The 21,189-nt window shown below is 50.9% G+C and overlaps 1 protein-coding gene across 1 annotated transcript in view; it reads right to left on the bottom strand.

Moving 5' to 3' along the window:
- Window positions 1–6,941: 6,941 nt before the first annotated feature.
- INSYN1 (inhibitory synaptic factor 1) overlaps window positions 6,942–21,189 on the bottom strand; it is a 104,698-nt gene continuing 90,450 nt past the window's right edge. Inside the window, exon 2 of the mRNA XM_050968449.1 lies at window positions 6,942–7,638. Coding sequence (XP_050824406.1) covers window positions 6,943–7,638 — 696 coding nt within the window. The 3' untranslated portion in view covers window position 6,942. The remainder of the gene's footprint in view (window positions 7,639–21,189) is intronic.

The following is a 21,189-nucleotide window of genomic DNA, read 5'->3' as shown; positions in this document are numbered from 1 at the left end:
GCATTCTGCTGGTGGATCCTCCTTTCACTCTCCCGCCACTCCTGCGCTTTTTGATTTTCATTAAGGGATTGCTGCATTACTTCATGCAGCATGTCCTCTTTGCTTGTACGTGGCCTCTTCCAATCCTTTGGAGTCTTTTGGCCAGTGATAACATGGATGGCTGAAATCATCTGCAAAGGCAAAATGCAACACTTAACAGAAGCAGCATTGGTCACATCAGACAAAGCAATGATTCACCTGTACTTAAAGACAAGCACAGTCTACACAATAGCAGAATTTCCCATCCCAAAGCAAGCATACATAACGCGCAGGAGCCCCAAAATGGTGAGTAAGCACAGGGGCAAAGGGGACTGATTGTTTCACGGCTGTACTGTCCTCTGGGGTTCGGTGCCTTGGGGAGAGCTAACAGCTACAGGGGGCCCCTATACTGAACTCTGTCCCCACATTTTTCCACGGGAGTTCATCCTAGAAGATATCTCGCTGCTGAGGGTGACCTGGGAAGCAAGGGAGGGTCTTCTACTACAATGCGGCTTCCGCCCTGGCCCATATGCAGCATGTCTGTGTGCAGCAATGGTCCCCCCACCCCTCATGGCACAGTGGTGCGGACGTGTTAGCCTTACTGTGAAAAGGAGCACAGTAGCTCTGCCAAGGAACCTGCACAAGCCATTGCCCAGCTTCTGCATGAGACTTTTGAGGAGATCACTGAAGCCGATTACCACGATGTGAGAGAGCACATCAACGCCCTATTCCACATCTAGGCATGCATGCAGCTCTAAACCTCCTTGCCCCAAAAGCCCACACTGAACCATTTCCTTCCCAAAATAAAAGCTGTTTACCAGGCACCTCCTCTTGTGCTTGTCCTTCCCCAAGCACCAGCCGCTGTGACTGGCTACCGTCCTCTTGGCTTGAGAACAGCTCCTGACTGCATGCATCTAGGGATACCAGGGTGTCTCCCTCCTCCTCAGCACCCTTGCTCCATCTTTCCTCCTCCTCCTGCCTTGTTGAACTAGGCTCTGAAGTGTCCATGGTGCTTCTCGGAGTGGAGGTGCGGTCCCCCCCAGTATTGCATTCAGCTCTTTGTAGAAATGGCACGTCACAGGAGCAGCACTGGAGCGGCGGTTTGCCTCACGGGCTTTGTGGTAGGCATCCCGCAGCTCCTTCACTTTAACCCTGCACAGCAGTGCGTTTTGGTCATGGCCCCTTTCCATCATGTTCCTTGATATCTGCCCAAAGGTATCATAATTCCTACAGCTGGAGCGCAGCTGGGACTGGACAGCTACCTCCTCCCAACACTGCTGGGTCCAGCACCTTGCCATTGCACCATAATGGAGCTTGCCTGGTGCTTGGAGGCATGGTCACCTGGAAAGATTATCTGAGAACACTCCACGACTTGCTGAGCAAACAGGAAGGGGATTTTCAAAATTCCCCGAGAATTTAAAGGGTGGGTCTGACAGTTGGTCGCCTGAGGTCAGGGCAGTAGAGTTCAAAGTGATGACTAGAGTGGCTAGAACAGGCATTGTGGGACACTTCAGGAGGCTGATCAGAGAGCATTAACAGACCAGTGTGTCCACACTGGCGCCACGGTGCTCCCGCCGGGGCACAGCAAGCATTCATTATGCCTCTCACCAAGGTGGATTACCAGGAGCTCTCCAGCTGCAGAGTCCAGGCGCTGTACATGCCTTGCCAGTGTGGACACATCATGAGTTAGAGTGTCCGGGGCTGCTCTAATGCACTCTAACTCACAAGTGTAGCCAAGCCCATAGTCTAGATGTCTGGCTGGGAAGGGCCCATTCAACTTAAAGGGCCATTAGGAGAAAGCAATAGGTCTTATAAGAAGCTTATCTCCTACCGGGGGTGGGGGCGAGGTGATCCTGAGGATGCTCCAAACAGCCAGTCGGGGATGGCTGCTGTGACACTGCAGGGACATGTGACCAGGTCACCTGGTGCTGGACTCCATCTTGGCATACCAGTGTTTTTCCACTGACTAGCGTGCGAACCAAGTTTTGAAACAAAGAGTTCCCGCCATATGCAAAAGCTATATAAGGCAGTGGAATGACATCATTGAGGTTCTTCCCTGACACCCCACCCAAAGAGACTCCTGGGAACACCTGAGGAACAAAGACTGAACCGGGGGAAGTGCTGGACCCAGACTTAAGAGATTTTTAGCATGTGAATGAAACACCTGGGGATTTTAAGCTGTAAAACAGCATAGCTTGCCCCTTAAGAGCCTGAAGCCTGCTCCCACCATCATTTAGGGTGAAAATTTGCTATTCATATCCAATCTATGTAGTATATTAAGCTTAGTTTCTGTGTTTTGTTTATTTGCAAGGTAATCTGCTTTGATATGTTTGCTATTCCTTATAATCACTTAAAATCTATCTTTTGTAGTTAGTAAATTTGTTTTTGCTTTGTCTAAAACCAGTATGTGTGTAAATCATAACTAGGGGCAGAAAGCTATTGCATATCCTTCTCCACATTAATGAGGGGGCGATTTCATGAGCTTACACTGTACTGTTCTTTGTGCAGCACAAGATGGTATAATTTTGGATTTACACTCCAGAGAGGAGGTGTGTGCCTTAGGAATTGGGAAGTGCCCAGCTGTGCCTCCTCATGCAGAACTGATCACAGCATCTGTGTGTATCTTCAACTGAGTGTGTCCCTATCTGTATGTGTGCTGGTGAAAGTCCAGGCTGGAGCCTGAAAGAGGGCTTGGCGGCTGGTCACAGCAGTACATTATGAGAGGGAGCCTAAGCTGGTGGGTCCAGGCGCTCAGTGGTACCCTAGCTCCAAGGTGGCATCCTGGGAGGAACCCATCACACTGGGTATCTTAAACATTACAGCAGCAACCCAGACAGAAATGTGGACACTTACTGCTTCTTCTCTTCTCAGACAGGACAGAGGGCCAAACTGGATTCCAGCTGGGGCCCAAGTGAACAATAAGGTAAGGTCACCCATGGATCTCCGCTACCTTAGGTGGGGGTGAGAGCAGAGTCACCACCCAAAGATGACATGCTGTTTGGTAGAAGGGGAGGAAAGCAGGATCCCCAGAGCAGTTCCAGAGCCCCCACACAGATGGCCCAAACCTCCCACAGAACTCTTGGGATCCGTGGAGTTAGAGTGGCCTGTCTTTTCTGATGTCCTGGAAGTCCTCCCACCAGAGCCCCCATCCTGTGGGAGTGTTCCCTGGAGGAGATGGCCCCCTACCCTGAGAGACGCAGAGGGCCTCCAGCTTCTATTGACGTCAGTGTGAGCAGCTGGTGCTCAGCACACCTCAGCCTTCAACTACAGCTCCTAGCCTTTGGAGGCAAGAAATCCCCGGGTACCATGGCCAGGCCACATGGAGCAGATGGGCATCAGGGGATCTCTGTATAACCACTCAGCTCCAGGCAGCACAACTTAACCTAAGCACCAGAGGATGCCCTCAGTGGTGAAAAAACAGGTTAAGGACTATTTAGAAAAGCTGGACATGCATAAGTCCATGGGTCCAGATCTAATGCATCTGAGGGTGCTGAGGGAATTGGCTGATATGATTGCAGAGCCATTGGCCATTATCTTTGAAAACTCATGGCGATCAGGAGAGGTGCTCGATGACTGGAAAAAGGCAAATATAGTGCCCATCTTTAAAAAAGGAAAGAAGGAGAACCCGGTCAGCCTCACCTCATTTCCTGGAAAAATCATGGAGCAGGTCCTCAAGGAATCCATTTTGATGCATTTGGAGAAGAAGAAGGTGATCAGGAACAGTCAACATGGATTCACCAAGGGCAAGTCATGCCTGACAAACTTGATTGCCTTCTGTGAATATGGGGAAAGCGATGGATGTGATATATCTTGACTTTAGCAAAGCTTTTGATATGGTCTCCCACAGTATTCTTGCCAGCAAGTTAAAAAAGTATGGATTGGATGAATGGACTATAAGGTGGATAGAAATCTGGCTAGATTGTCGGGCTCAACGAGTAGTGATCAATGGCTCGATGTCTAGTTGGAAACTGATATCAAGCGGAATGCCCCAGGGGTCGGTTCTGGGGCTGGTTTTGTTCAGCATCTTTATTAATGATCTGGATGATGGGATGAATTGCATCCTCAACAAGTTCACAGATGACGCTAAGCTGGGGGGAGAGGTAGATATGCTGGAGGATAGGGATAGGGTCCGGAGTGACCTAGACAAATTGGAGGACTGGGCCAAAATAAATCTGTTGAGGTTCAACAAGGACAAATGTAGAATCCTGCACTTAAGAAGGAAGAATCCCATGCACTGTTACAGGCTGGGGACCGACTGGCTAAGCAGCAGTTCTGCAGAAAAGGACCTGGTGATTACAGTGGATGAAAAGCTGGATATGAGTCAAGTGTGCCCTCGTTGCCAAGAAGGCTAACAGCATATTGGGCTGTATTAGTAGGAGCACTGCCAGCAGATCGAAGGAGGTAATTATTGCCTTCTATTTGGAACTGGTAAGGCCACACCTGGAATATTGTGTCCAGTTTTGGTCCCCCCCACTACAGAAGGGATGTGGACAAATTAGAGTCCAGCGGAGGGCAATGAAAATGATTAGGGAGCTGGGGCACATGATTTACGAGGAGAGGCTGAGGGAACTGGCCTTATTTAGTCTGCAGAAGAGAAGAGTGAGGGGGAATTTGATAGCAGCCTTCAACTAGCTGAAGAGGGGCTGCAAAGAGGATGGAGCTCGGCTGTTCTCAGTGGTAGCAGATGACAGAACAAGGAGCAATGGTCTCAAGTTGCAGTGGAGGAGGTCTAGGTTGATAGTAGGAAACACTATTTCACTAGGAGGGTGGTGAAACACTGGAATCGGTTACCTAGGGAGTTGGTGGAATCTCCATCCTTAGAGGTTTTTCAGGCCTGGCTTGACAAAGCCCTGGCTGGGATGATTTAGTTGGTGTTGGTCCTGCTTTGAGCAGGAGGTTGGACTAGATGATCTCCTGAGGCCTCTGCCAACCCTAATATTCTATGATTCTACGATCAAGCAGCTGGCCTTCCCTCTTAAATCAGTGCCTCCAGCCCCTTCATCACAGGTTGTTGCATTTCTTTCCAATCCCTGAAATTTAGCACCATCCCCCTCGCACAGAGGTAGACATACTGGTAACATGGTTTATATACCCCAGGCCACATGCAATACAACAAATCAAAGCACATTGGCTTTTCTTGTTGTTGTTAAAGTGCATATGCCAAGCTTTATTGTGCTGGGTAGCTAGTGTAATAGTTTTGTCAGTTCATCATTAACAAGATTAGTGTTTAACAAGGTACCTGTTTGTGGGCTATGTTCAGTCAGGAGCCCAAGCTTCAGACAGGATTAAAAGAGCGGCTGGCTAAAGGTTAAGAACGTGTTTTTTTTCTTGTCAATTTCTTGGTTGGGAATGGACCACCCAGGTCTTCCAGCTCATTCCCCGTGTTTTGATAGTCCAGAACCAGCTTGAGAATGTGCTCTTATGCCAGAAGGGGTCAGATTCTTGCTGCTAATGGACACATTTTCACAAACCAAGGGGCTCAGTTGTGCTTGTCAGCTCTGCACAGAAAGCCCAGACAGGTGTGACTGCAAACAGGTGACCGTGCGCAGCTGCAAACTCCGCACAATCACCAGTGTGCATGTGCCCCGGGGGCGGTGTAGGCACCTCTGTGTGAAAATTAAACCCCATGGGCTAAATCCTGATGTCAGTTACCCCCTGTGTAAAGCTGGAGTGATGCCGTGAATGTCTCCAGAACACTGGTGTAATTGGATCAGAATCTAGCCCTTCTAGGACCGAGTTCAAGAAAGCACTTCAGCATGTGCTTAACTTCAAACACCTGCTTAAGACTCAGTTGGAATCAATGGGACTTAAGCATGTGCTTAAAATGAAGCCTGAGCTTCAGCAATTTCCTGATCAGAGCTGGGCTCCTGGCCTTTGATGCCAGGGTTTTGTCTGGAACTTTACTGAAATGGAAGACCTGATTCTCTTCTCATTCCCCTGGGTGTAAATCAGGAATAGTGCCAGGGGAGTCAGCTGGCATATTTTATACTAGTGTACAATTGGTGTGAGATGAGAATCAGGCACGAAGAATCAGAACCCTTCCAGACACGTCTGGCAATCAGTCCTCCAATGCTATTTTCTTGCCGTAGCCACACCCATTCTGACTCTAGTCCCATTTGACCAAATGACTAGGAAAATCTAACCAGCATGAGTGTCATTTGACTGATGGACCAGGAGTCACTTGCTGACCCATGGCCAAAGACAAAAACACATTGATTGGCCTAGAGAACTGATTTGCTCAGAGGCCCAGCCAATCAGAAACCAATTTGTTCATAAAAATAGAGCATACAAAAATTCACTGTTCTTTAATGAACAAGCAGGTTTCTGATTGGCTGATTTCTTTCAGAAGAGGGCTGAGGGCATGGTCAAAACCCAGAGGTGGATCCAAATTCTGGGGCTCGGCCCCATCTCTGGAATATTGTGGGGAGGTGTAGGATACAAATCCAGCAGCACAAGGGGTTGACCTGACTTCCTTTCCCAGAGAGCTCTTTCAGTCTTAGTGCACTTGGGCTCTCGCCATGCCCCCCGAGCCCCGTTTCCCCACAATCCCTATTTGGGGGAGACCCACACGCCATCCACCCACAGACCTAGTTAGTGAACTGAGATGCTTGGCTGCCATTTGAGGATGCCCCTGACCACATATCTCTCCCATCCTCTGCTTCAGAAGTGGGGTCTATAGGTATAGATATTATTTCCCTTGTTCTGCATGGTTATTTGATCTCTTTCATTCAGTAAATAATTTCAAATTCCCTGAGCCTCAAAAATGACAGTTAGGTAGCTGGACATTGTTGTTATTAGTTTCCACCTTTTTTTGGTTTTTATTATTAGTATTTTGATTTATTTAAATATATATATATATTTCTGCCCCTCCCCCCGCTCTGATCAGTCCCCATTGCTCCGATTCCTCCCCACCCCCACCCCTGCTCAGTTTTTGCCTTTGATTTTCTGCTTGGCCGATACATAGGGAAGCACTGTCTGGGTGCTTTTGTCCGACACTGTCTGTGTGCTGCTGTTCCTCATCAGTTTCTGTTGCTGAGTGGCACTCAGGTGAGGAGAGTGCCGCTGCAGCAGCGGTGGATTGGCAGCAGGCCGAGCTGGCGGTTTGTGTCCCGCCTCAATGGGCTCTTCCGGAAGGTCCTCGGGCAGTGGCACCCCGCTGATACCTTCTTGGCTGTTCCCATCGTCATCGTCACAACAAAGGGCATGGTAGAGCACCTTGTCACTGAAGCGGACTCGCTCCCTCATGCCCGGCGTCCTCTGCTGCTGGGCTTTGAGGTTGGGGCCGGAGCTGAAGGCCTCCTCACTGGAAGAGTCGGGTGTCTCCACCCGGGGTCCATTAGGAGTCAGCACTCCGCCGTTCATCAGCCGGTAGTCTGGCTGGCGGCCTGGCTGCTGCTCCAAACCGTCCCCAGAGTCAGACGGGGTGGAGACCTCCAGGAAGGAGCAGAACTCCCAGCTGTCAGAGAGGATGTCCGAGGTCATGAAATCCAGCTGGCTGAGGTCAAACATGCCACCTCCTTTCTCGCTGCTGGATGTGCTGCTCACTGTGGCTGTGGTCCAGTCGTCCGGCTCCAGCTCAAACTCAAAATCCGACGTCAGCTTGTCAATCTGGCTCACTACCTGCATGAAGACAGAGTGAGAGAGCAATCAGGGGGCTGGCAGGACCATTCCACAGTAGGCAAGTGGTCCAGCCTTAACGTAACGCAGTCCCACTGGGCGGGCCAGCCCTAGGAGGGCTTGAACCTGGTGTGACATTGCACTCCGTGTGTTTTATGGAAATATGTTTAGAAGTGTGAATATAATGTAACTGGAATATGCTTTATGCAAAAGGTCTCTTGTAAGGTATCATTACAGAGCTTATAATCTACTGAGTGTGTTCATCCTATTTGTATGAATGTATCATTCTTGTATCCGAAGCTAGAAATATGAAGTATTACTCTGAAGTAAGTCCTATTGTAACTATGCAAAGTGTGGGCCATTAATGGTGGTTTAGAATCTTAATGGCTCCCATTAACCAGGACAATTGGTTGTAAATGGCTCTGTTTACTTGTAAGCCTTCCTGTGTTCATATGAGTCAGCCTGGAAAGAATGGAGTGTTGGAGTTTCACAGGACATGTGACCATGTCACCTGGTACTGGAATCCATCTTAAACCTGATTCTTTTCCATTTAGAAGGAAGGATGGGAACCCAGAGAGAGACAAAAGATTCCCACCTTGTGCCAAAGCTATAGAAGTGGGTGGAACAGAACAAAGGGAGCTGCAGTCATGAGAAATCCCCTAGTTACCACCTGAGCTGGAAATAACAAGAACTGTACTGGGGAAAGGATTGGGCCTAGACTAAGAAGGAGTCTAGTCTGTGAAATAAGCTTATTGGAACATCTCTGAGGCTGAGATTTACCTGTATTCAGTTTCTTCAATGTATTAGGCTTAGACTTGCATGTTTTGTTTTCTTTTGCTTGGTAACTTAACTATGTTCTGTCTGTTATTACTTGAAATCACTTAAATCCTACTTTTTATATTTAATAAAGTCACTTTTGTTTATTAATTAACCCAGATTAAGTGATTAATACCTGGAGGGGCAAACAGCTGTTCATCTCTCTCTATCAGTGTTATAGAGGGTGGACAATTTATGAGTTTACGTTGTATAAGCTTTATATAGAGTAAAATGGATTTATGTGGGGTTTCAATCCCATTGGGAGCTAGGTGTCTGGGTGCTGGAGACAGGAGTACTTGCTGAGCGTTTTTTGGTTAAAGTCTGCAGCTTGGGGGTGTGGACCAGACCTAGGTCTGTGTTGCAGTGGATTAGTATGTCTGGCTCAATAAGACAGAGTTCTGGAGTCCCAAACTGGCAGGGAAAATGGGCTCAGAGGTAATCTCAGCATGTCAGATGGCAGTCCCAAGGTGATCTCTGTGCCTGAACTCATCGCACCTGGGACCATTGGATCTGAAAGCGAAAGACTCCACTGCCTGAGCTAAAGACTTTGTGCTCTCAGAGCCAGCAGCAGACTCAAACTGCTCTTTCTCCTGGCCCCGAGAGGGAGACAGAGCATCACTGTGCAGGTGTGTGATGCACTGGCATTTCCTCTTCATCGCAGAGCTAGGTTTGTGCTGGATTGGGGGCCACAGATGAGATGAGTTTTGATAGACTCATCCTACTTTTTAGCAAAGATGGACAAGATGGGTCAGGAACTAAACTGCACACACCCTCAACTGCCAAACCCAAATAGAAATGTCACTGAAACTCCTGAAAGCTTCCAGCTAGTATTTTTAGCTGTCAGGCTGGGCCTGAAGGTATTGACATGCTAGGAGCAAGGCTGTTCTCCAGGCTGTTTTCACTGGCCCAAGAGGCCTGTGTCATTGGAGAAGCTCCAGCTAATCAGCTGGATCATGCTTCTGCAACGCTCCCCAGACTTGTTTGTGGCTCCCCCAGCATCTGCCTTCGGGGAAGGTTGCTCACATCCAGTTGAGCATGCAGGAGGAACTTTGCTTAGGCAAAGGCTCAGGGACTGGAAGGACACATGGCAGGACAGCTTCTGATGGGCTGCAACCACCTCTGAGTGGTGACGGGAGTCAGGAGAGAAAGTCAGTGGCAGATGCCCCTAAGTCCCTGACTGGCAGGGGCTGGAGGAGAACTGCAGAGAAGGAGTGTGGCACATTGGAAGACCTTTTTTTTTGTAGAGTTTCACATATGCTGGGGGTCCAGAGCTCCCAGTGGTGTCCTGGTAGCAAGTTCCCACTGCCTAGGCTAGGGGTGGGGTTTATACTAGTGGATGTGAACAGTGCTGCCTCCAGTACAAGTAATAAGACACGCCGGGGTGCTGCAGCAGTGTGCAGGAATCCTGCTTGGTGTTTCCTTTGACGTGCCAGTAATATAAGCTGACAACCACGTGTCTCATGCTAAGCGTGTGCGTGTCTCTCTACCAAACTGCACTACCCAGTGTGGTATGAGTAGGGTTAAGAGATTGCATGGGTCAAACTACTTCCTGTTGTGCTTCCCACTGGTACAAGGCCCCTGGCTGCCTCCCTTGATTGTATCCAGATCTGGCTGTTTCCTTTGCTCTGAGATACACTTAATGTCTCTGTTTCTCCATCTCTGTCTCATGCTCTCCTACAATGGTTTTCTCTTCTGCGTGCATTCGTCTATCGGCTGCTCTCTGCCCCCTTGCTCCCAGTGTCTCTTTCTCTTTTCTTCAGCTCTCTCCTTTTGGCTCTGCCAGCCCTCACCTCTTTCACTCTCCCTCTCTGCCCCCTGTGGAAGAAGAACAAAGCCTGAAGCATTCAGACAGGTCACGCAACTGATTGGGCTGAGACAAGGCGGGTCAGAAATGGACAGATTAGAGAACAGCCAGCATGGGGAGGTACAGAGTCGCCGGCAGGGCTGGCTTTAGGAAGTGCGGGGCCCAATTCAAACAGTTTCGATGGGGCCCCGGCTGGGATGACTAAAAAAAAAAAAAAATGTAAAAAAACACGTGGGGCTTGTACTCACCGGCCGGTGCTCTGAGTCCTTGGCCGCACTTCGCTGGCGGGTCCTTTGCTCGCTCCATGTCTTCGGCGGCACTGAAGGACCCACCACTGAAGTGCTGCCAAAGACCCAGAGCGCAGGGTGAGTAAAAATTAAAAAGGCGCCTCTAGCCAGGGAAGGGATTCTCACTGGGCGCGGGGCCCTCTTAGGTGCGAGGCCCAATTCGGGGGAATTGGTGGAATAGGCCTAAAGCCGGCCCTGGTTGCTGGAGGGGTGCGCTAGCAAAGGCGTCACCTGGAAGCCACTGTATGTAAACATGCTGTGTCCAATTTGCCTCTCATTTACACCAGTGTGTAACTCTCCTGATGCCTGATTTACACCAGCAGCAAAGCCCAGCCTTCTCCTTCTCCCTGTCCTTGAGGAGGATTCCCGGGCCTGGCTGATGCCTGCCCAGCATGCACTGCCCTGGCTGCACTCCGGTTAGATTTCTGTACAGGTGTAATCTACAGTCACCCACTCTCCCTGCAGCTCGCTGCCTGGCTTGCCCTGCTGCTCAGCCCACCGCAGTTCAGCTCTCCCAAGAACTAGTACTTTGTATTGTGAAACTCATCCCCAGCCTGATGGCCTGGGGAGATCAGGCTGCATTGCTGTGGAGCTTTGCTCGGCAGCTTGGCCTGGGTGAACCCAGAGCAACTCCCCGTCAGCTGAGTTGAAGTTCCTTCTCCCCAAAGGGCAGCATGCAGATAAGGTCTAGGGGGGCTCTGCACGCACTCAAACACTTTGCAAGGGGACAGATCCTCAGCTGGAGTACATCACCATAGTTCCATTGACTTCAATGGGCCAGATCTAGAGCTACTCCAATTTATGCCAGCTGAGGCTCTGTCCAATACATTAATATGTAGGGGGCATGTTTTACTCCAACCGCCCTAGATTACAGACTGCTTTGGGGTGTAATGCAAAAGCCATGATGACACCATCTTGGTCCTTTCTTTGCCAGGGATTTTGTCCTGGAGAGGCTAACCCAGTGCAAGTCGCACCAGATAGCAGCATGACTCATCTCTGCCGAGGCTTGTCACTGGTGCCACACTCCCTGTCCAGCCAGAGCCAAACACCGCACTGATGGAGGACACGAGAGATGGCTGGAGTGGGATGGGGACTCAGCACTTTATTGCCCAAGTGGAGTTTGGCCAGGACATCGGAGAAGCAGTCAAGGCTTCTGAATCCTCCCAAACCCAGCACCCCCAACAACACAGTGCCCCCTAGGCCGAGGAACGAGCACCCAACCCCAAGCCAACTAGAGGTGTCATGTTCAGGCCAGTTGGATATGAAAACCTCTTGGCACTCTGGGCCTCAGGTCAGGTTCTGCCTGGCTGTGGTATAACAGGGTTTGGGTCAGGCATTACAATTAGGCCCCAGCAGGATCAGACTTTAAGCAGCTCCCTAAGGTATAGTCTCTCCAATGCCAGCCTCCCCTCCCCCTGGGGAGTGTGCTGGGAAAGGAGGGAGCCAAGCAGCCCCTCCAAAGGGGCTTCCCAGCAGCCCAGCTGCTGCACTGGTTGGCAGAAAAGGATTTGCCTGCCAGGTGCACCAGAGACCCATGGAGCAGAGCGGTTTCAGAGGAAGAGAGCGAGCCTCATGGCAGAGAGAGTGAGCAGCCTTGCAAAATACAGCAGCATCGCACTAGCCCCTCCTGCCCTGGGGGTGCAAATCTTCACCCAACCATCTTCTTTGCAACCAGGGTCTCTGCAGGGGATGCATGGCAGGCACCAGCTCCGTGCACCCCTGGGTCCTCCCTCCCTGTTCTCTGGCTTTGTGGCTCCATTGCACGTGATTTGCATCTGCTACCAGTGTGCTAATAGAGCACCTGGAGCCTGAGTTTTGCAGGGGCCTGAGTTTTGCACCTGACTCGGTTTTGCTACCAGACCCTAATACTATCACAGCCTGGGATGCGACAGCTTCAAAGACCCAGCTCAGCTCTTCCAGCACCAGAGGCTGTCAAAGATTTTGCTCCTTCAAATCAAGGACATATTTTCAACTGAAAACAAAGTCCAGCTCAAGTTCCTACTTTCCTGCCTGCTGGCTCCAGAGCCCGTTCGGGATCATGGCAGGAATCCACTCCTGGTCCTTCCTTTGGCCCATGTTCCAAACACATGCACAGCGGCAGGGACGTCTAGGTCTGCCTGATACTTGTGCATGCAGCTCCCAGGTCCTCCACATTGGATTCCTGTGTCCCCCAGGACCAGACTCTGGCTAATCCTTGGCTTCTCTCTCTTTAGCTGGCAAGGGCCTGTTTGCACACAATTGGCTAGCAGGGCAGTCCTGGGGCTCGGGGGAGGGGAATCGATATGTTGGCATGTCATCAGGATGCTGTGCCTTTCTCACAGTGCTTTGCAGACATTAGCTGATCACATCCCAGTGACAGACCAAGGTCATCAGCCTTATTTTATGTCCAGGGAAACTGAGGCACAGAGTGGGTTAATGACATGTCCAGCAGATCCAGGAGTACAACCTAATTCTTCCCATTCCTAGTGCTGTACTTTTCCCCCAGCTCATCCTTCCCCAGGGAGGATAAGCAGAGCAGAGTCTCATTTTTCCTACAGTCCCTATGCAAAGCAAAATCCTCATGGACTAAAACAGGAATCATGCCTGTATGAGGACCAGTGTCAGCTGAGAAAGATCTCAGGGGCTGGTAGAGGGCACCTAATAGGCACAGCAGGGGGATCAGGGGTCATGCACAGCTGAAAACCAGGAAGGCAGAACCCTTTGAGCTGCACAGGCCTATGAGGAGACCTGCTGAGGAATACAGGGCACAGAGCAAGTCTGTCAGTGGATCCACATGTGCAGCAAGGGTAGCAGAAAGAAACAGCAGTTGATTTTCACCCCAGAAGGGACTTGAACCCACAATCTCTGGCTTTAGAAGCTAATGCCTTATCCATTAGGCCACTGAGGAAACAGCAGTCAGGAGGTGGCTTGCTGTGGCTAGGCTGGTCAGTTGGCCAGATGGGACAGATGCCACAGGCAGCATGGATTGGCCATGCAGGCAAGCAGAACTGATGCAGTGCTGAGTGAAATGGTGCAACCGGGACAAGTCAGCCAAAGCAAGGGGAAGGCAGTGTGGTATGGAGCTAGGAGATCAGTCAGGAGACCTCAGGGCTACTCTCAGCTGTGCCACTGAGCTGCTGTATGACCATGGGCAAGTCACTTCCCCACTTTGTGCCTCAGTTTCTCCTCCCATGCTTTGTATGCTTTAGCCTGGCAACTCTTTGGGGCAGGGTCTGTCTCTCACTATTCGCTTGTACAGCACCTAGCACAATGGGGTCTACTATTGTGCAATACAGAGCTGCAATGCAGTACAGAGTAGGGCCAGTAGGGCTGGCTCCTGGGCAGGGAGGGGTCTCAGGATCTGTAGCTATGGGAGAAGCTTGTGACAAAATCTGCTGGCCCCTTTCCCTCCTGAGGGAGGGAGCAGATGCACTCATGACCTTGCTCTTGTTTGACCCTGGGCCTGTGTCTCCTATGGGTTAGCTAAGCCAACTCATCCCACTTCCTTGGTGCCAGCTCATCCCAGGCGTGGTGTGGGCAGGAGGGGAGGCACGACCCCATGGAGAAGGCAGGGGGAGGGACAGGGAAGGTCGAGGCATGACTGGCAGGTGCTCCATCTGGTAGAGAGGAGTGGGGTAGAAGAAAATACTGACAACAGAACGAATCAATTCATCCCATGAGCTTCCCCAGGCCCCCCTGCCTGCCTTGCAGCCTCCTCCACCCCACACGCTCCTGTAGGGGAACCCGCTCTGGGATGCAGCCACCTCCATTGTTTCTGTCAAGGGGGCTCTAATGAGGCCCGACTGTGGGCGGCTTTTGTCCCTCCGTTCAGTAAGAAGATGGCTTTTTGTTCACATACAAGAAGAGCTCTTGGGAAGCACAAAGGGCTGCCGAGGAGCCATCCACAGTGCTCAGAATGGGCCGGGGGCAGTTGTGCAAAATCAGCTGGCACATCCCCCATCCCAACTATTCAGAAACAAAATCCGGGGGTGGGGGGCCCCTGAGAGAAACCTGAGAAGCTGTGGCTGATGCTGAGGCAGGGAGGCGAGCCAAGAGATGTCAGGGAATGGAAAGCTCTGGCTTCAGCTGCCTCCCTCAGCTCGTGGGCTGGGGGGTGCGTTTAGTTGTAGCAGCTTGTGGAGAAGATCTCACGATCTTGTTTGTTTCAGGCATGTGTCTGCAGCGGCAGGAGGCTCTGGTGGCTGGAGTGGGCCTCCGGCCTAGGGTCTATTCCTACCTCTGCCCTGCTAGCGCCCTGGGGCAAATCACACCCCCTCCAACTCTTTGTCTCTCTTGGCTATTCTGGTTATAACCCGTCAGACCAGGCACTGTCTCAGTGGCCTTGTGTCCAGAGGGCAGAGATCTAGATGCAGTTATATAGGTATAGTCAGACAGTACTACCCCGCCATGGGGTCTGGTATACGTTGCTTTCTCAGTTTAGCTTAAACTCCTTCCCAAGTGACACTTTCCCAAAAGCCCCTCTTGTCCCAGAGGACAGCGTATCTAGAGGGGTTATACTGGTGTAATGAGATCGCTTTTGATTCACGCTGGAGGTTGTACAGGAAAACCTTTCCCATGTGGCCAAGGCCATACTGTGTGGGTGCAGAGCCTAGCACAGTGGGTCCTGGATTTCTAGCCAGTCCTGTAAATACCAGCAAGGAGGAAGAAGTGAGAGGAGTTTAAGTGAAATTCACATTCTCTTGCACTTTTCTAAAGGTAAAGCAATGGGATTAGAGTGAGGACAGATGCTCATGTGGTGTTAGGGAAATTCCCAGCTCTGACACAGATCCTCTCTGTGACCTTGGCCAAGTCCCTGTGTCTCACTATATCATAGTTCCCCACCTATGAGATAGGATAAAGATACTCCCTGTCTCTCACCTCTTGTTTATTTAGCCTGGAAGGTGTTTGAGCAGGGACTGTCTGTCTGTATGAGCATGTACAACACCTAGTGCAATGGAGCCTCGATCATAACCGGCCACTAGATGCTACCATAATCTAATTCTGCCAATGGTCACAGGACAGCTGTGAGGGGTCATAAAAGGAAGGAAGGCCTCAGGAGGGGTCCTGAAAGACTGGAGAAGGGCTAACACAGTGCCAATCTTTAAAAAGGGGGGGAAAGAGGAGCCAGGGAATGAACTATAGACCAGTCAGCCTGACCTCTGTACCTGGGAAGCTACTAGAGCAAGCTACAAAACATCCCATTTGTGAATACCTGGAGGATGAAAGGGTGCTCATGTCAGGGAGGGATAGCTCAATGGTTTGAGCATTGGCTTGCTGTACCCAGGGTTGTGAGCCCAATCCATTTAGGGAACTGGGATAAAAATCTGTCTGAGGATTAGTCCTGCCTTGAGCAGGGGGCTAGACTAGATGACCTCCTGAGGCCCCTTCCAACCCTGAAATTCTAAGATTACCAGCCAGGCATGGATTTACTAAGAAGAAATCATGCCAAACCAGCTTGATTTCCTTCTTTTGCAAGGTAACTGGTTTGGTGGATGGGGGAATGAGGTAGACTTAATATACCTGGACTTCTGCAAGGCTTTGTCACAGTCCCACATGATATTCTGATAAGTAAACTGGAGAATGCAGGCTCAACAGAACTACCATTAAGTGGATAGTTGGTTAAACAATTGCAAACAAAGAGTAACTGTTAATGGAAAGATGTCAGATTGGAGGGAGGTCTCAAGTGACCTGGATGTAGGAATAGAGAGCCTACTGATTATATTTGCAGATGACACAAAGCTGGTGCTAATGCAGAGATATGCACACGTGGTGTTCTCTGTGCACATGACCCGAGAGCACCACAATCTCTCTGAATGTGAGGCTTTTATGGTGTACTTATTAGGGACATCCATACTCAAAGAGCAGCGAGAATGCACAGTATAGGAGCTGCGTTTTAGGCATTAATAAAACAGGCCTTTTAAAAATTAAAACTGAAAGACTATAATGGCCTAGTTCACATTATGGCCAGAACAGAGCCGGTGGAACTATATTTTAAAATCACTGCGGGCTGAGGAATAAAAAGAAAACCCTGAAACTGATTAATCTTTCTTTTCCATTGTAACACATTAGCAGAGTGCACATTATGTCCTCCTCTAATGGCTGCTCTATTAGACAGTATTGGTCTACTACTGCTGCCAGCAAAGGAAGTGGTGAAATAGATATGGCAATTCCTGCACTATGCTTGGGAGCTCTTACGGAATTAAGTTTAAGTAGCTTTAGAGTCTGTTGTATTATAAATGCAAAATGTATGTCTTATTGTGGGACTGCGTGTAACTTCTCTAAGGGGAGATGTGAGCAATGGAAACCCTGGGAAGGGTTAGGGACGTACAAGGACCATTTTAATCCATGTACCAGACAAGAAGGAACTTTTGGGACAGACAAAGTTAAGTGAGTTTCCTAGGACATGCTTGGGAGGAGGGAAAGGCAGATTCCCACCTCCGGACCCAACCTTTTGAAGCTATTCTCTGAGAAGAAACCTGCTATCTGCTGATTACCTGTCCCTGGACCCTAAAGTGCAAAGGCCTGAGATGTCAGAAGGAGGGACTCCCAGAGTCAAGGGGGGTGCTTGTTCTGCGCTAGCAGCTACTGTGCACTTGTAACCACAGAACCACTCCTTGATGGGGTTAGAAAGACAGTGCACTGCCCCAATCCCTTGTTGGAGCTGTGGGGTGATGTTTGGTCAGTTTAGCAGCAAGCGTATAGGTTCCTGTACTGTTTTTAATGTGCTTTCTCTTAGCACTTTCACCTTCAGAATAAATGGGCTTGCTTAGAAAGGGCAGGGTGGTAACTTGTCACTGTGGGTGATTACTTTGTTCAGAGCCTCTGAGGAGAAAGCAACAGGCAGACCTAGGCCACTGAGGCTGACTGGCTTTCAGGAGTATCTCAGCATAGTAGGGAGCTGAGTAGTCTGGAAGAGCCCTGCTCAGGAAAGAGAGAGACACCGTCTCCATCCATGAAAGGTGATGGCTGTGGGGCCTTTGCTGGACCGCAAGCAGGGGAATCCATGGGCAGTTTCCCTGAACTGTGACTAGCAGTTTCTGTAGTTCAAGCACTAGAGGGCCCTGCTGCGATGCCAAGGGCAAGCCCTGCTGAGGAAGAACCTACCCACATGCTGTGAATAACCTGTCATGGCAACTGCTTAGGGAATTCATTGTCAAACAGAAAGAGTTTATGCCTGAGCCATGACCGAGACTCGGAGCCCTGCTAGCATTGTAGCATGTGGCTTCTAGATCACTCCTGGTGCTTCAGAGGGCCTGATCCTGCACTCATGGTGCATGCCCCTGAATGCCTATCCCTGTCAGGGACAGCTTTAGGCAGGATCAGGGCTCCCACATATGCTGTGATGCCAAGGCCTAACAGTGCAGAACGTAGGGGACTGAGGAGAGGGAGTCTTGGCTCCCAGTTTCTTCCATCTATGGCCTATGGAGACTTGGACCTCACTTGCCCACTTTCCTCCTGCTCTTTCCACATATTCCCTCAGCCCAGCTCTCTTCCCCATTCCACCAGGCCCATGGAGGGTGGGAGCAAAGGGGCTTCTCCTCAGGCTAGTGGCTCACACACACTATGTAGGAGAAGGCCCAGGGGCTTTCCTGGTGCTTGCTACAGCAGAGCAGGGTCTGCAGCATGCTCCTGGCTCCAGCTAGTCTAAAGCACAGGGCCGGCGCTTCCATTTAGGCAACCTAGGCGGTCGCCCAGGGCACCAGGATTTGGAAGGGCGGCAGACTGCTCTGAGGGACCTGCTGCAGGCGTGCCTGTGGACGGTCCGCTCATCCTGCGGCTCCGGTGAAGCATCCGCAGGCACGCCTGCGGCAGGTCCACCGGAGCCGCGGGACCAGCGGACCATCTGCAGGGACGCCTGCAGCAGGTCCACCAGAGCCGCGGGACTGGTGAGCCGGCCCTGCGCCTCGGGCGCCAAAAACCCTCCCATCACTTCTGCTAAAGCAGAGCATTCTGCCTTTACTCCAGGGGTCGGCAACCTTTCAGCAGTGGTGTGCTGAATCTTTATGTATACACTCTAATTTAAGGCTTCACGTGCCGGTAATACATTTGAACGTTTTTTAGAAGGTCTCTCTATAAGTCTATAATATATAACCAAACTACAGTTATATGTAAAGTAAACAAGGTTTTCAAAATGTTTCAGAAGCTTTATTTAAAATTAAATTAAAATGCAGATCTTATCATTTTAGTGTGATCCTCCTCCTTGCTTTCCCTTGCTGAGTTTTCCAGTGTCTGATGGCACCTATATAGATACTTGAAGCTGCACACAGGCTTCTGAGTAATAAGTTGATAACTGGCTGGCAGGAGGTCAGCGGCTGGAACCCCAATTGGCAGCCGAGGTGATTGGAGTTGGTGGCTGGTAGGGCTCAGCAGGGCCGGAAGCCTGGACCCTGTCTGGCAGGGGGCCTGCACTGGAACTCCAACTGGAAGCAAGGTGAGTGGAGCTGTGGAGGGGACCCCGGCTGGCAAGGGCCAGCAGCCAGAACCTCAGAGTGGCGGCGGGCTGACCGCCACCCCTCTGGGGTTTCCACCACTGCCTCCTGCCAGCTGGAGTCTCAGCCTCTGCCAGCCTGGGATTCCTTCCCCCAGGCTAACAGCGGGTGCTGAGTAGGACCCCGGCAGGGAAGGGGCCAGCAGCGGGAACCCCAGAGCGGTGGCAGGCTCAGCAGTTCAGCCCGCCGCTGCTCTGGGGTTTCGACTACGGGTTCCTGCCAGCTGGGGTCTCAGCCCGCTGCCAGCCTGGGGTTCCATCCCCCAGGCTAGCAGCTGGCACTGAGTGGGACCGGCAGCGGGACGCCAGCTGGCAGGAGACACTAGTGGAAACCCCAGAGCGGCAGGAGGCTCAGCAACTTAGCTGTGGCCTAGCAGAAGGCAACAAGTACTGGGGGTTGCAGAGGGCAGCCCAGTGCTAGGCCAAAGCAGCAGGTCCAAACCCAAGGTTGCCAGTGATGAGTAGGCTGATACTGCCCTCTGCCCCAGGGAGTGGGGGCTAGACGATGACTGGCAGTAGACTGATACTGAGGTGAGGTGGGAATAGTGAGTGGGGGTTCCCTGGGGAGCGGAGACCCAAAAAGAAAGGGATTACTGCTAGGGGGCATTACCCCAGATAAAGGGGCACCGGTGTCCTGGGAGGGACACGGGACCAGAGGACAGGTGGATCACTGGCCTGCAGAGGGCGCTCCGGAGGGCTGGAGAGCTAATTCCCAGAACAGACCAACAGGAGGTGCCACAGGGGTGAGTCCACACATCCACACAGAGCCATGAGGGGTCCCGGGCCTGGGAGAGCAGCAGGGTGTTGCAGGGAGGACAGAGGGGCATTGGCAGAGCGATGAGGGGTCCCGGGCCTGAGAGAGCAGCAGGAGATTGCAGGGAGGATGGAGAGGCATTGCCAGAGCCATGAGGGGTCCTGGGCCTGGGAGAGCAGCAGGGTGTTGCAGGGAGGATGGAGGGGCATTGGCGGAGCCATGAGGGGTCCTGGGCCTGGGAGAGCAGCAGGGTGTTGCAGGGAGGATGGAGGGGCATTGGCAGAGCCATGAGGGGTCCTGGGTCTGGGAGAGCAGCAGTAGGTTGCAGGGAGGACGGAGGGGCATTGGCAGGGCCGTGACAGGAAAGCTGGCTCTGCACCTGTTTTGCTCTAAGCAGTGCTAACAGTCCCATGCTCTCACTGGCCAAAACCACCCATCAGTTCAGTGAAGGCAGCCCCAGCTTCCCCTGAGCCCATGGTGCTGGGCTGGCTAGGGAGGGGCAGGGCCACAGGGACTGGAAGAGACCTACGCTCTGCTCCCAGGTGCAGTCTACACCCGCTGCTGTCATAAACAGATAGTTAAGGGTTAATGTCTCTTTTACCTGTAAAGGGTTACAAGCAGTGAACCTGGACCACCTGACCAGAGGACCAATCAGAAGACAAGATACTTTCAAATCTCAGTGGAGGGAAGTCTTTGTTTTGTGTTGTTTGTTTGTCTGTTGTTCTCTCTGGGTTCTGAGAGTAACCAGACATACCTACAGGCTCTCTAATTTTCTGTTCAAATAGTAAGTACAAGTACAAAGGCGGTTTAGTCTTTTTGATTGTTTCCTTTATTTGCAAATGTGTATTTTGCTGGAAGGATTTTAATTTGTATTTGTGCTGGGGAGAAGGCTTCTCTCTAGTGTCTATATGCTGAAAGACCCTGTAACATTTACCATCTAAATTACGGAGACAACTTTTACTTTTTTTCTTTCTTTTATTAAAAACGTTTCTTTTTAAAGACCTGATTGATTTTTTCCCCTTGTTGAGGCTCAAGGGAATTGAGTCTGTACTCACCAGGGAATTGGTGGGAGACAGGGAGAGAAAGAGGAGGGGGGAAGGTGCATTTCCCTTTGTTTTAAGATTCAAGGAGTTTGAATCACAGTGATCTTCGAGGGTAACCCAGGGAGGGAAAGCCTGGGAGAGGCAATGGTGGGGGAAAGGATTTACTTTCCTTGTGTAAGATCCAGGGGGTCTGGGTCTTGGGGTCCTCTGAGAAGGTTTGGGGGGGACCAGAGTGTACCAGGCACTGCAAGTCCTGGTTGGTGGCAGCACTACAAGATCTAAGCTGGTACTTAAGCTTAGGGGGATTCATGCTGGTACCCCATCTTTTGGACACTAAGGTTCAGAGTGGGGGTTATACTATGACAGCTGCACTGCACAAGACG

Source organism: Gopherus flavomarginatus, chromosome 9, assembly GCF_025201925.1.
Source record: "Gopherus flavomarginatus isolate rGopFla2 chromosome 9, rGopFla2.mat.asm, whole genome shotgun sequence".
Taxonomy (NCBI): Eukaryota; Metazoa; Chordata; order Testudines; family Testudinidae; genus Gopherus; species Gopherus flavomarginatus.
This window is presented reverse-complemented; position numbering and strand designations above follow the sequence as displayed.